This window comes from Rhea pennata, chromosome Z (assembly GCF_028389875.1).
Source record: "Rhea pennata isolate bPtePen1 chromosome Z, bPtePen1.pri, whole genome shotgun sequence".
Taxonomy (NCBI): Eukaryota; Metazoa; Chordata; class Aves; order Rheiformes; family Rheidae; genus Rhea; species Rhea pennata.
Genome location: NC_084702.1, coordinates 3,451,038 through 3,464,800, shown reverse-complemented (window position 1 = coordinate 3,464,800; position 13,763 = coordinate 3,451,038). Strand labels below are relative to the sequence as shown.

The window sequence follows — 13,763 nt, the reverse complement described above, 5'->3', positions numbered from 1 at the left end:
CCTTCCTTTATTACCCCAAAGTCCTCTTTGCGTTGATTATTTATGCTGAGTTTGGTAACTATTAAGAAGCACACCAAACAGTAACCCTGAGGCCTATGGTGGTGTCTGCCTTCAGTTCACGGAGGGCTCAAAGGTGCCCTGAAGGGATCTGAATCCATGGGCATGGCCCGCGATCAGAAAACTTACCCTTTTGGTCTGCACTTGCAGAAAGCCACCACGCAGCCTAGAAGTAGTAAGTAAAAGATGAGAGTTGTAGAGGACAAAGCAAGCGCGACCTTTACTTTAAAACTGTCTTGGCTGGTTTCTCAAGTTGCTTTCCTCTGAAGCAAATCAGCCTTGCCTGACACGACAACAGTAAAGCACACTGCAGCGGCTGTACTCAAACGGGTAGCGTCTTAAGGATGCAGGCAGAAAAGGATTGCACCTATGCAATTTGCCAGTCCAGATTAGCACCTCCCAAGAAAGGGCTTGTTTTGCCAAAAGAGGAATTCATTTGTGTGCCCATAGATTAACCCAAAGGAAGCCTCTTCCAGCCTTTCTCTGCCTGATCTGTATCTATCGTAAGGGTGATTCTCACAGAACTTGGGCAGGCTTCAAGGACTGCATTTACAGTTCAGTTTTGAATACAGTGTTTTCCCTGGGAGAAGCTGTGGTGGTCCTAAGTGTCCTTGGAAATATCACTGCTACGCATTCCTAGTTTACTGTGTGTAAAACCCCTCCAGGTTGCTGTACTGTGTTCTTCCTTGGTGTTTCTTGGAGAAAGTACTTCACTTGGACGAAAACCAGTGTGGAGGAAATCAGGAATCTGATCATGTGCTCTTGTTGGATGGTCTGCATGTTTCGTGATGCAATGCAAGAAGTCCACCTCTTTCTCCACAGGCTGTTTGAAGTGCATTTTTTTCTTTCAGCAGAGACAAATGGTAATCTGTTAGTGACTATAATGAGGCAGTGTCAAAAGCTTTGCTGAAGTCAAAGGAGACAACATCCACCGCTCCCCCTCATCTCCCCAGCCAGTCTTCCCATGATAGAAGGCTCTCAGGTTGGTTAAGCAGGATTTCCCTATCTAAATCCATACTGATGACTTCTGATCACCTTCCTTTCCTCCACATGCTTGCAGATGACATCCAGAATGAGCTTTGCATCACTTTTCCAAGGATGGAGGGGAGGTGGACTGGCCTGAGTTTCCTGGGTCCTCCTTCTTGCCCGTTTGGAAGACTGGAGTGACACTGGATCTCTTCCAGTTCTCCAGCACCTCTCCAGTTCTCCACAACCTTTCAAAGATGATGGTGAATGACCTGGGAAAAACATCCACCAGCTCCCTCAGCATTTGTGGGTGCATCCCACTGTTACCAAAAACCAGAAGATAAAACCCCTTAACACCAGTGTAGCATTAAGAAGTAGGTATTCCTTTAATAGGAAGTGGGGATGTGGGGGATCCTTCCACCTAATACACCCCCCAGGACTAAGTCTCATTGAGCTTCTATCTGATACCCTTCATACATATTCATTACAATTAAGTTGGGTGCATTTTACTTTTACTTTTCTGGGAATTCACTTATACTTTTGCATATTATGACGTGTGCACGTGAGTCCATGAAGGGATGTCTTTGGGGTCTCTGGCAGTGGGTAGGTGTCATACCAGGAACACCAGGATGACCTTTAGTTGAATTCTGGGCTGGAACTTTCATGTAAGTCTCGACTTGGCTCTTCCTTTTGTTTGTCATGCTTATCAGTTTTACAGTTTGGGTCAAACTGCTCTCTTCTGTTCTGATAGTAAAAACCTCTGTTATTACCTTAACGGTTATGGCTAGCTGGGCACCAGTTACATCCTAGCTGAGAAACTTCAAAGCCTTGTTATCTACAACACCATCGTGACCTGAGGCCATCAAGTTTGTCTAAAAGATCTCTAACCCGATCCTCCACACCACAGTAAGAACTCTGTGAAACGCCCATGTAGATGCTGTCATCAGAGCGGTGGAGGTGAGATGCTGAGATCCATGACAAAGCTGATCACAGCCCAGTAGTAGCCACTGAAACTGAGGAATCTCTAGCTTAAATCCGCAGCTTGGACCATGCAACTGCCACCATAGCCCAGAGCTTACATGAATTTCAGGGCCATCCTCATGCTAAAGCTTTGGCCGGGGTTACAGATCTCCACAGAATACATCTTCCTCTACACCTCTCGACAGGCATTGCACAGGCCTGGCAAGTTGGTACACAGGTGCACAGAAGAACTGCTCTGTGGCAGCAATCAGGCACCCACAAGCCATGCTGTGGAAGTACTGACAGATTGATTGAGTGCTATTCGTCTTTGGAAATGATACGTTGTGATTGCTAATCGTTGCCCGACACCGAGATAGCTGTTGACGTACAACACACAGGGGCAATGGTGGTGCAGGCATTAACCTTGTGGTTTGCAGTATTCCCCTGAGCAGTAACTACTCAGTCAGAGGAAGGGTCACACTTAAAAAATCATGGCGCTCAGGTGTAAGATGAGTCTTCTATCCAAGCCACAGGCCAGCAGCTCGCTGGAGCACGTGAGTGGATTGTTGAGGTGGAACCAACCACACATAGGAAAACAAGGTCTCCGCAATAACCCTGAGGCACCGTGTGACACTCAGCAACAGGCTCCTGGAATGACTGCAAGGGACCAATTGCAAGTCTCATACAACTCACGTACTGCCCATTCCACACCCAGACGATCCACTCATCATTCAACCCAAAGGAAGCTCTAAGCCCCTCACATGCTCTTGAGGCACCATGCTCCAAGCAGGCATTACCTCCTCCATCAGCTTCACACAACTCAGACCATGGCTGTGTTAGGGCCGAAGTTGTCACAGGGACTACGGATAACGAGCTCTGCCACTTGGCTTGCAGTCTACCGCGCGACAGCCTGGATTCCTGCCGTGGGCACAGGTGAAAGGAGCGGCAGGGGCAGAGGGAGGCTTGGACATGGCTTTTTCACACTGCAACGCACACCCAGAGATCCAGCGCTTGTGCCAAAAGTGCATCCTGGGATGGGGGGCGGGAGGGGGGCGAGGTGGCTTCTGCTCTGCCCCACCGAGGTGGCAGGAGGTTGCTCATGGGGGGGCTGCAGGGCAAAGAGCTGCTTGGCTGTGGTGGCCGGCGGAGGCTGCCCAGCGGCAGCAAGGCTGCGCTGCCCGGAGGGGACCTGCCTGGGCGGCAGCAGGGCCCTTGTCCCCCCCTTTGTGACAGCCGCGGCCCCGCCGGGCGCCAGGGCGGCCGCGGCCCCGCCGTGCCCAGCAGCGCGGGGACGGCGCAGCGTGGCAGTGTGCGGAGCTGCAGCAGCAGCAGTCGCGGCGCTTCCACGGCTCTCCCGGCGGCCCCAGGCCCTCGGCAGGGCCCAGGGCTTTCCCCGCAGGATCCCCTCGCGGCGGCAGCAGGAGCGATGGCGCTGGGGCTCGGCAGCTCCGCAGGGCCCTTGGCGGCCCCGCGGCAGCAGCACCACAGAGCTCCCCAGCACAGCAGCTCTCCTTCAGAGCCCCACAAGGTTTGCACACCCGTGCTGCACCAGGCAGGTGAGTGAGCCGGCGCTGCGGGGCACCCCAGCTCTGGGGGCGCTGAGCCCGCCCGGCTCTGCCGTGGCCTCCTGACTCTGCTGCAGCCTGTGTCTGGGGGCACCAAGCCAGGTGGGCACTGGGGGCTCGCTGGGGCTGCAGGCTGGGGCTCTGCGATTGGCGCCAGCCAGCCCCAGGATGCCCCCGGGGCCGAGAGGAGCCCAGGGCACCCGGCTCCTGCTCCAGGGCTCGGGGCACAGGCAGCCAGAGACCACTCAGCTCACAGCAGCAAGTGCTGCTGCAGGGCAGGGACAGCTTTGGGCTGTCTGCAAGAGAGGTCCCAGCCCGGGGGCACCTGCGGCATTTCTCAACCTTGCTGCTCTCCAGCATCGCACCTGCCTGCTGGGGGGTCCTTTGCTCTGCTCTCTGCTGCCAGCACCTACAGCTCTGCCTCCTCTCTTTCTCTGCTGGTGCCAGGTTCTTCTGCCTGCAGCCAGATGGGGGTGCCAGCAGAGCAGCAGGAAGCTCTGCAGCCCAGCCAGGCCTTTCCCAGAGCCACAGGACAGGTACGGACAGACCCGGACACCTGCTTTGTGCCCACACCTCTCACCGGCTCCTTCTGTGCTTGCACAGGCCTTTCTGGAGGGTCGAGCTGCTGCCCTGCAAGTATCCCACACCAGCATGGCATCATCTCCCTTTGCTTGGTCCTTGCAGGCTCCGAGTGCTCTGGACGACGTGCTGCAGGTGATGCCGGTCGATTCGCACACCTCCAGCGTCCGGGAGCTGCAGAATGCACTGCAGGTCTGCCCCGTACAGGGACTGTGCTTCCCACGGCTCTGTCTCTCGCACGGAAGGAAAGGGACCCTCCAAACCGAGCACCCCACACACTCCGCCCTCGCCAGACCTGGCAGCAGAGAGCATGCTGCAGCACAGGGGCCAGCTCCCTCAGAGAAGCAGGAGGCTTCTGCACCATGCCCCTCTTCCTGACTGCTCCCTCTCTGTCTCTTGGACATGGGCAGAGGCCAGCCCCCCTCCTCACGGGGCTTTGATGGGATCGAAAGGACTGCCCCTTCTCAGCAGCATCCTCTCCTCCTCCCAAACCTCGCCCTGGCACCAAAGCACTGTGAGGAGTGGCACTCTCCTCCTAAGCCCTACGCAGGTGGCACCTGGCAGCCGGCACTGCCAGCTCCGTGCCTCCCCCTCCCTCGAGCTTTCCTGCCTGGATCAGGGCAAGGCAGAGACCGACTGCAACCTGCCCAGCCTGCAAGGGGAGCCCAGCCCGGAAGCTTCCTTCCTCCACCTTCCCGATGGGCTGTAGCACAGCTTTGCCTTTGAAAACTGCCTAGGGAGCTTTTGGCCCCAAAGCCCTCTGCTCCTGGATGGGTGCCTGAAGGCCCCTGTGGAGAGGCGCCTGCAAAGCAGCAGAGGCTGCAGTGGCGATGGGCTCTGGCTACCTCCCAGCACATGGTGACATCAGTCTGGGCATCTGTCCCCATGCCTGGGAGGGCCTCTGGGGGCAGGAAGCCAGTGCGAAGATTTGCCCCTGTGTCCCGAGGACGCCCTGGCGTGCATGCTACCAGGCGCTGGCGGCTCCTGGGAGAGCTGTCGGCTGCAAGGGCCGAGCGTTGCTTTCCTTCCCGCAGGTGCTGCTGCCCTTCACAGAGTCCCGGAGAGCAGCAGAGTGCGAGAGGGCTGTGAGGAGCATTGCCAGGCTGAGCAAAGCACTCGTCAGCTCCTGCTCTCTGGAGGTAAGGAGCCTCCGGGGCAGGTGACCTCCCGGCACCCTGGCACCCCTCGCCAGGGTCCTGCCAGAGCCGTGGGTGGCATGCGCAGACCTTGCAGGGAGGCAGCCTCCCCCTGCCCTTGCCGTGGCTGCTGTGCGGGGTCAGGGCTGCGCAGAGGCAGCCGAGCTAGCCCCTGGGCTTTGCCGAGGAGCTAAAAGTCTGCCGAGGAGGACGGGCTGGGACACACACTGCCATAGCCCATCGATCACGGCTGCGAGCAGCCTCTGGCCCCAACTGCCTCACCTGAGCGCTGCTCCTGCCTCGCCAGGTCGGCGTCCCCTCTGGAGGAGGCCAAGAGCAGCCTGGCCTCTCTGCTCCAGAGGACTTCCACCTGCTGGGCAAGCTGGTGGGGAGACTCCTCCTCTGCTCTGCTCGCGAGGACCAGGGCATCAGCTGGCGGGCTGCGGATGCTCTGCACTACCTCTACAGATTTGCTTGGCAGCGAGAGAGTAAGAGAAAGTGCCACGGCTTGGGGCCCTCCGGGCACAGACAGGTGCCCAAGCAAACACTTAGCCACCCTGCCACTCTCCTCAGCTCCAGGAAGCAGCAAGAAACCCTTCCAGGCTGCAGCAGGGCAGCAGCTGTGCTGCATTCGCCCCAGGGCCCAGGCAGCCCAACACCTCCGGGGCATGGGGGAAGCCTGACCCATACACCTCTCCCCTCTGAGGGCTTCGGTCCTACTGCAGATGGGAAAATGCCATTGAACTTACCCGCTAGTCTGGATCCTGGGAAGCAATTTCCCCTCCCCAACTTTGACAGGGCTTAGATCCTCCCAGGGAACTCTGCTGATCCCCATATACTGCTGTCCTGCTCTGTTGCTGCCAGCCTCGCATTGCTTCCCATCCCTTTAAGGCTCCCATCTCAATTTTTCCATCCTTCCTAGCATGACTGTCCTTGTGGGGAAAGAGCTGCTCCTTCTAGCCAGTCTCATCCTCTCTTGCCTCTGCTCCCTCAGTGCTTTTCAGCATCCCACCACGCACCACTCTGAAAGGGTCTTTTTCCAGACATTGCTGCCCTCCAGTCATGCAAGAGTTCATCCCCCACCCCCACCCCCAACACACACATCTCCCTTATTGCTGGGATATTTTAGCTCGGGGACTGCAGGCAGAGCTCTGTCTAAGTCCTTCCAGTTTCCCAGGCTGTGAGCACTGGGGGACCTGCACATAACGCAGGTGTCCCTTCAGCCAATTCCATCCCTCCTGAGCTCTCTCTTGCACCCATCACCCTGCACCCTGGGCTTTGCAGCCTTGTCCAGCCCTTCCACGCTTGACTCTGGCTCATAATCTCCCTGCTCAGTCCCTCCAACTTTCAAGCCTTTTTCAGCAGGTGTGCCAGCCTCTTGCCCAAGCTGCTCTGTCCTACTGACTGTCGCATGTTATTCCTCCTGCCCAGGCAAGAAGCTGGCAGGGGACAATGCAGAGCACCCGCAGCTCCAACAGGAAGGGCAAGCCGAGCACACTGGCTTCTGGCTTGCTTTCTCCAACAGCACCAGCCATATAATCTCGGTAAGGAGCTCCTCCCGTGCTGGCACTCTTGGCCATGGCATCAGCAGCACACCTGCGTGAGCAAATGGATTTGGAAGCAGTGGGGCTGCTGTGGCCTCACTGTCCCTGGTGAGAGGGTTCCCGCTGCCCCTGCGCAGGCAATGTCTGAAGGCTGCACTCCAGGGTCACCGCAGCCACTCTAGCCCTCCTGCGCACCAGGAAGCTTGGCTATGCTGTAGAGCTAGTGCCCAGTGACCCTGATCCCCACTCTGCCCCCTCCTCCTCGCGCCCCTCTGCTCTCCTCCTCCACAGGGCAAGCACTGCAGCCCCTCCTTCCAGCTGTCCCCAGCCCGCAGCCAGCACTGCCCCTGCTCCAGAGCTGCTCTCCCTGCTTGGCTAAGCAGCACCGTCAGGGTGCTCAGGGTCACCACGTTTTCCATCCCCTCCTTCCTCCCCTAGATCTTTGGGAAATACCTCCTGCCCTCGGAGAGGACGGACATCATCCTCACGGCCATTGAGGGCATGAGAGACTCCAGCATCTTCGACCTGCAGGCAGCTACCAGCATGCTGGATGTGGTCCTGATGGAGCCCACCTCCTGGCTGAAGAACGTAAGCAGCCGCTGGTGGGATTGCCCTGCACTTGAGCCCTTTGAGGGGCTCTGCCTCCCTCCCAGCTCAGCTCTCTCGGGCATGCAACACCATCCGAAGCCAGCAAAGCGTGGCAGGAAGGGAAGCAGCAGCTCTCAGGGGCAGCCCAAGAAATGGCTGCCCTCCTTCCCAGCCGTGTGCCTTCCAGGTGCCCAAGATCGTGAGGTGCATCTATGAAAACCTGAGGTGCATCAGCACGGGGTCAGCGCGGCACAGCCTGGATATACTCCTTCTCCTGCTGACCTACCTGTACCCCAGTGAGGTGGTCATAAGCCTGCTGAACTGCTCCCCGCCGTGTGACAGGTACAGGCCCCAAGAGCCTTGAGGGCTTCTTCCCTCGTGGAGAGGGGAGGCTGCCCAAAGCCTCTCTACTTGCCGGACCCGAGGAAAACTGCAGGAAATGCCCAGAGCACAGGGGTCTCCTGTCCTCATCATACTTCCCAGCCCCTTGCTGGCATCCACCCCTGCCTCCACAGCCACAGATGACCAAGGCAGCCCCAGAGCCCTGCTGACGGGCTGCCCCGTGACCCACAGTGAACATGGCTCAGCTGTCCCCTGCTTGCCCAGGCAGGGCCCTCCGGGCACTCCACGCATGGGTGGAGCGGGTAGGGCGAGGGCTGCAGCCTGGCTCCACTGGGGCTTGCTCAGGCCACGGAGCTGTGGCTGAGGCTGCCCTGCTGACTGGGTGCCCTGGGCCTGCAGCATTGCCACGACCATGTGGGAGGTGATGGTTTGCCTGCCCACATCTTTGGACAAGGTGCTGAGGAAGCTGCTCAGCATCCTGGAGGACCGGCTGCTTCTCAAGGGCCGCAGAGCTGTCACGGAGGACACCTGCTTCCTGCCCCTGGCTGTGAGTTACCACAGGAGGCCTCGCTGGCCCTCAGGGCTGGGCTTGCCTCGGGGCAGGGGCTGCACTGGGGTGGGGGCAGGGGTAGGGGCCGGGACCAGGGCCGGGGATGGGGCAGGGACGTGGCCGCTGCACAGCCTCAGCAGGCTACACAGCCTGAGACAGACGCCCAGGCTGGTGTGCACGATACCTAAGGCACGTCACGCTGACACAGGGGGGCTCCTGGTGCCCACGTTAGAAGTGGGAGCAGAGCCCAGAGGGCTGCCCCTGACGTGGCCGTGGCCTGGCAGCCAGGCTGCAGCCTCCAGCTGTGTCTCCCGTGGGCCAGGGCAGTGCTGGAGCCTCACGCCAATGGGGACCAAGGGCCCAGGCACCGCCACAGCAATGTCTTTGCAGTGAGAGCTCTCTCCGGGTGTTTCCTGCAGGCAGGCAAGGCACTGTGCGAGATCCTTCGGCAACCTGCCTGCCGACAGACGGTCGCAGCGCTCTTCCCCCAGCTCTACATGGCGCTGCTCTTGCAGATCTGCTTTGCTGCAGCCTTCCTACCCCAGGAGAGCAGCGCCTGCTGGAGGAAATGCTGCCCAGGGGACCCAGCTTCTCCAGCCAGCCCTGGGAGGTGCTGTGTCCTGCTTCTCCTGCCTTTCCTAGGTGCCCTCAGCCAGCTCTCAGCTCTCAGCTCTCAGCTCTGAGCGTGACTGGCCTTTGCTCCACATGCAGGTCTGCGGTGCAGGCCATGAAAGCCCTGCTCTGCTGCGCTGGATACGAGGAGCAGGTCCTCACCATCCAGAAGAGGGCCGGCTGGGACCTGCTTCTCAGAGCAGAGACACACCACAGTGGAGTCAGGATGCTGGCCAGGTGAGGGACCCTTTTGCCCAGCCCTGCCTCAGCCTTGTTTGGCTGCAGACAAGGCTTCTTTGTGGCCCAGCTTCAAAAGCTGCACCTTGTGGAGCCCATGTTACTGGCTGTGGGAGAGCACCAGGAAGGTCCTGAAGACCTTTAATGCCCTGTCCTTGGGGACTGGACGCACGCCCCAGCCAGCGCCGCCGGCCTGTCTGCACACAGGCTCCCCAAAGGCTCACAGGGGCTGCCCCAGTGTGGTGTGCTAGAGCAGAGGAAAGATGTAGTGTGCCCAAGAGCACATGGGGAGATCCCGGGAGGAGGAGGCTCCAAAGAGGGCAAGTGACGCACCGTCCTGCAAGAGCAGGGCTTTTGTGTAGCACGGGTGTTCTTCCAGTCGTGCACCCAGATGAGCCTAATGGTGCTGGACACGGACTTTCCAGTGGGGAGGTGTGTTGGCAAAAGACCCCCGCTCCAGGAGCAAAGGCTACACAAGCTGCAGCTGAGTCCTGGCCTGCACGATAATGGGTGGAGCGGGCCGTGCCATCCCTGAAGAGCTTTGCCTGCAGCTCCTCACCACTGCTGCTTTCTTCCCCTTGTCAGAGAGATGAGGACAAACACAGCTCAGCAGCGTTCCTGCATCTTCCGCCACGTGGAATCCCTTCTCAGCAGAGGGGACAAACTGCAGGAAGTCCCGGCCATGGCTTTCTTTGTGGAGGTAGGCCTGGTGGCAAGCAGTGCCCCTGAGATGCCGCTGAACCCTCCACTCCCTTGCAGGCATGGCCACGAGCTGGGAGGGCAGCCAATGGAGCTGGGCCAGCGAGTGCGCTGCTTGCAGTGCACCTGGCCTCGGCCCATTTCTGCCACCCTTGTAACCACCAACAGCCGGTGCCTCCTCTGTGCCAGCTCTTGCTATTCAATTGCTCTTCCAAGGCAAGAGCAGAGGGGACAAGTGACCAGGAGGGCACAAGCGGCAGATGGTCCAGAGGACAGAAGGAGCAAGCAAGGACTCTGTGCTGTGTGCTGTGTGGCACAGGGCATGGGGGGTGCCCGTGGGCCTTCCACAACCACTGCCACCTCCAGCACAGGCCTTGCGTGCACCTGGTGCCCTGGCCACGGCTCTGAGTGGGAAGCAGGAGCTGCATGGGACATGGAGCCCTGCAGGCTCTGCCAGTCTCTCACTGCTCTGTGTGTTTCAGCTGCTGAGCTGTGCAGATCTTAAAGCTGTGGACTGCTGTGTCCTCTACCTGCTCCAGAGGTACCTGAGGCATCAAGGTGTGGAGATGCGCTCACTGGTGCTCAGAGGCCTCATAACACTTTCCAAGAGACCAGAGATGGTGCGTATGGCCATGAGTCAGGTGAAGGCATGAGTCAGGCAGCGTGGGGCTGCCAAGCAGGCAGGGGGTAATGCAGTGCTTGGCCTCTGCTGAGGATCAGGAAGCATGGGGGTCGCTCCAGTGTCCCTCGCTGACCACTTTGCCCTCTCTTGCCAAGGGGTCACAGCCTGCTCCAAGTCAGCTTAGAGCTCTCAGGCTGGTGCTGCAGCCTGCAGTGCCCCAGCGGTGGGTGTGCACAGAGCCCTGGCAGTGGGGCCCTGGGCTCTGTGGCAGAATGAGTCTGCCAGGGTGGGCACTGGCCACTGCCTGGGGGATTTCCAAGTGCAGAGGGCTCTTAACCAACCTGCCCCTTGCGGCAGGTCAGAAGAGGGGTCAGCTGAGGAGGTGAGGAGGAGCTTTTGCTCTCCTGTCCTCCTTCCCTGCTGCCTGCTCCTCCACACCCTCAGCACTCACCAAGAACTGCTGCGTGTCAGGAGTTTACTGCAGTAATAATTCCTGTGGTGCTGGTGGTGAAGCAAGACAGGAGGCTGGTGTTTAAGATCCAGAGGTGTTTTGCCCAGTTGGGCTTTCATGCCTCGCGGTCAGGATGTTTGGTGTTCTCTACAGGCCAGAAAAATGCAAGAGCTGCTGCCAGACCTCATGGAGATGCTGCAGGATGCCAACACAGACATCCGGATGAAGGCCCTGGTTGTCTCCGGCAACGTGGTCCAGCATATGGACCGGGCAGCGGTGGGCCCCGTCGCTCTGCAGCTGGTGGAGAAGCTGGTGCCACTCTTTGATGACGTAAGGCTGGGGTGGGAGCCGCAGCCCTGCAGATGGGCACTCTCTAATGACAGCTGCCCTTGAGCCCAGCCCTGGGTGCAGCACTCAGGCAGCGCCTTCCCCACTCGGGCTTCTCTGGGCTCTCCTGGCATGGCTCCTGGCCTCTGCAGTGCACCTGTATGACATCCCTCCGACACGTTTATACCAACGGGGGCTCCAAGCCCCCCGTGCAGGGTGCAGGGCCTTTCAAAGCCCAGACAGCTCCTCCAGCGGCCACTGCCACACAGGACCACACGCTCGCACCGCCTGCTGCGGCAGGCAAGCTAAGCCTTGAGCAAGTGGTGTGCGCCCAGGAATCGTGGTGCAGGGCCAGCCCAGCCTCCTCCTCAGCCCAAGCCCTGGGGCACCTCCTCACATGGCTGCCTGGCTACAAGCTGCTGCTGGTGCTCTGCCTGGGTGGGCAGCAGCCCTTGCTGAGCTCCCCGCCTCCTCCCTCCTCGCAGGACTCCAGCCAGCTGCGAGAGCTCTCCATCTGCCGCTTCAGAGAGCTGGTGGAGATTGTGATGGGGAAGACCAAGAAGCACATGCAGCAGAAAGTGCATCGGTGCCTGCTCCCGCTCTTCTTCCACATGAATGATGAGATCCAGAGTGTGGCCAAGGTAGAGATTTCAAACCTAGCCAGTGATGAGGGGAGGGCAACCCCGCACCCTTCCACGAAGACCCCAGCTGTGGCTGCAGCTCATCAGTGCTGGGGGATGTCTCCTGGGCTGCTCAACAGCAAGAGGCAGCCGAGGTGCTGGTTGTGCCGTGTCTCTGCTCTGGGCATTGAACGCACTTGAGAGCACTTGAGGCACTGCTCCTGCTGCTGCCTCTTCCCACAATGGGCTGGGAAAGGGGCAGAGGCGAGCCAAGGGGAGGGGGACAGCAGGCCTCCTCCCGCAGGCTGTGGTACCATCTCCCACTCTCTGCTGCACAGGCCTCCCAGGAAGCCCTCATCACCGCTGCCCAGTGCCTCAAGTGGGAACAGCTTAGGGACCTGAGCCAGACCGGGCAGACGTGGAGGATTGGCAAGTGCTTGGTAAGGAGAGCCCCAAAGGGCCAGGAGCAGCCTGGGTAAGACCTGCCCCCACACACACTGCTGTGCATGGGGGAGGCAGCTGTGCCTCTCCTGCACTGCTCCAGCCCCAAGCTCACCACCTGCACCTGCAAACTTGAGCCCTCCTCTCAAGCGCATAGCCCCGGGGGGCTCTTTGGCTGGCCCCTCTCTGACCCCCTCCCAGGTTGCTGAAGGAGACCCTGGCCCACAGGGCCTTAGCAGCACACCGGGTTCTCCACACCCTGGGGCCACACTCTGCCTGCTGCTCTCTCCCAAGCTCAGCCCCACAAGGCTCCTGCCTGGCAGATGCCACAGCCCTGATGGGGCAGGCAAAGGGAGCAGGGTGCCGGGAGGATGGCTTTGGACGGTCTTGTGTGCCAACCCCATGCTCTTGTGCTCTCTGCAGCTGGCAAGAGGCAGGAGTTATGTGGAAGAAGACCTGCGCCAGAGCCTGCCCTATTTGGAGGACTCTCAGGCATCCTTACGAGATGTGGCCGTGAGGTTCTTTGGTGAGCCACAGCCCCTGGGCTCCCTCCCTCTCCGAGCAATTTGCAGGGCCGGGGCATCTAGGAGCCCAGGTGGGCTGCCTGGGAGCCTTGCTGGTTCCCACGCCACCTCGGCTACTGCACTGCCCGGGGGGGGGCGCTGTGCTGGGGGGAGCGCACTGGGCAGTGCCAGGTGTGAACGCTGGTGTGTGCCTAGGGCTTGCCGGGCGGCACTTGAAGAGCCCAAGGGAGCAGAAGCTGCGGGACATCTGCAGCGGTGAGTAAGGGCAGTGCTGCGCTGGCCATGGTGGGTGTGAGAGGGGGGCAGAGCAAGGGCAGTGTGCTCCAGGCCCTGCCCAGCTGCAGGGAAATATTTCTGGGGCAGAGGAATATGTTAGGGGCATTTGGGGCCACTCCTGGGCAGCAACTTTCAGCTGATCTGTTTGCCCTACCTGCTCCCTCCTCACCATGGGAAGAGCTGTGCAGAGCTGCAGGCACTGCAGACACATGGGTTTCATCGCTGCTCTCTTTCTTTCTGTGCCAGACCTTCGGCCCTTGCAGAACGACATCGAGCCCTCCATGCGGTCCCTGGCTACTCAGAACATCATCATCCTGGGCACTCCACGGAAACAGCCAGCATCAGGATGGAAGCTGCCTTCCCTGCGCTGCTGGCTCCGGAGAGCAGGGGACAGGTGGAACTGGCCTCTGGGCAACAGCTCTCCTTGAGTAGAAGGAGGAGGACAATCCCAGGCCTACGGTGCCCTTCCGCTGGTGACCACCTGAATGTGTGGAGCAGTCTGTGTCCTTCCGGGTGTCTGCTGCAGCTCACCCCTCAGGCCTGATGGCCAGAATAAAAGAGACTGAGGGGATTTCTGACCAGAAACTAGTTCCTTGGTTACTATAATATTCTCCACATGATATACTGTCCTGGGTTTTTTGCTTCCTTCTTGGTTTTGTTGTCAGTT

The 13,763-nt window shown here is 59.5% G+C and overlaps 1 protein-coding gene across 1 annotated transcript; it reads left to right on the top strand.

The window, feature by feature from the left end:
* Nucleotides 1-5,996: 5,996 nt before the first annotated feature.
* On the top strand, nt 5,997-13,524 carry LOC134153445 (maestro heat-like repeat-containing protein family member 7). Its single transcript, XM_062599646.1, has 14 exons — nt 5,997-6,018; nt 6,695-6,807; nt 7,246-7,395; nt 7,583-7,737; nt 8,137-8,284; nt 8,707-8,897; nt 8,999-9,136; nt 9,722-9,836; nt 10,318-10,455; nt 11,062-11,238; nt 11,721-11,876; nt 12,194-12,295; nt 12,720-12,822; nt 13,343-13,524. Exons 1-14 carry the CDS (start codon nt 5,997-5,999, stop codon nt 13,522-13,524), a joined length of 1,890 nt encoding a protein of 629 aa, XP_062455630.1.
* Nucleotides 13,525-13,763: the final 239 nt, after the last annotated feature.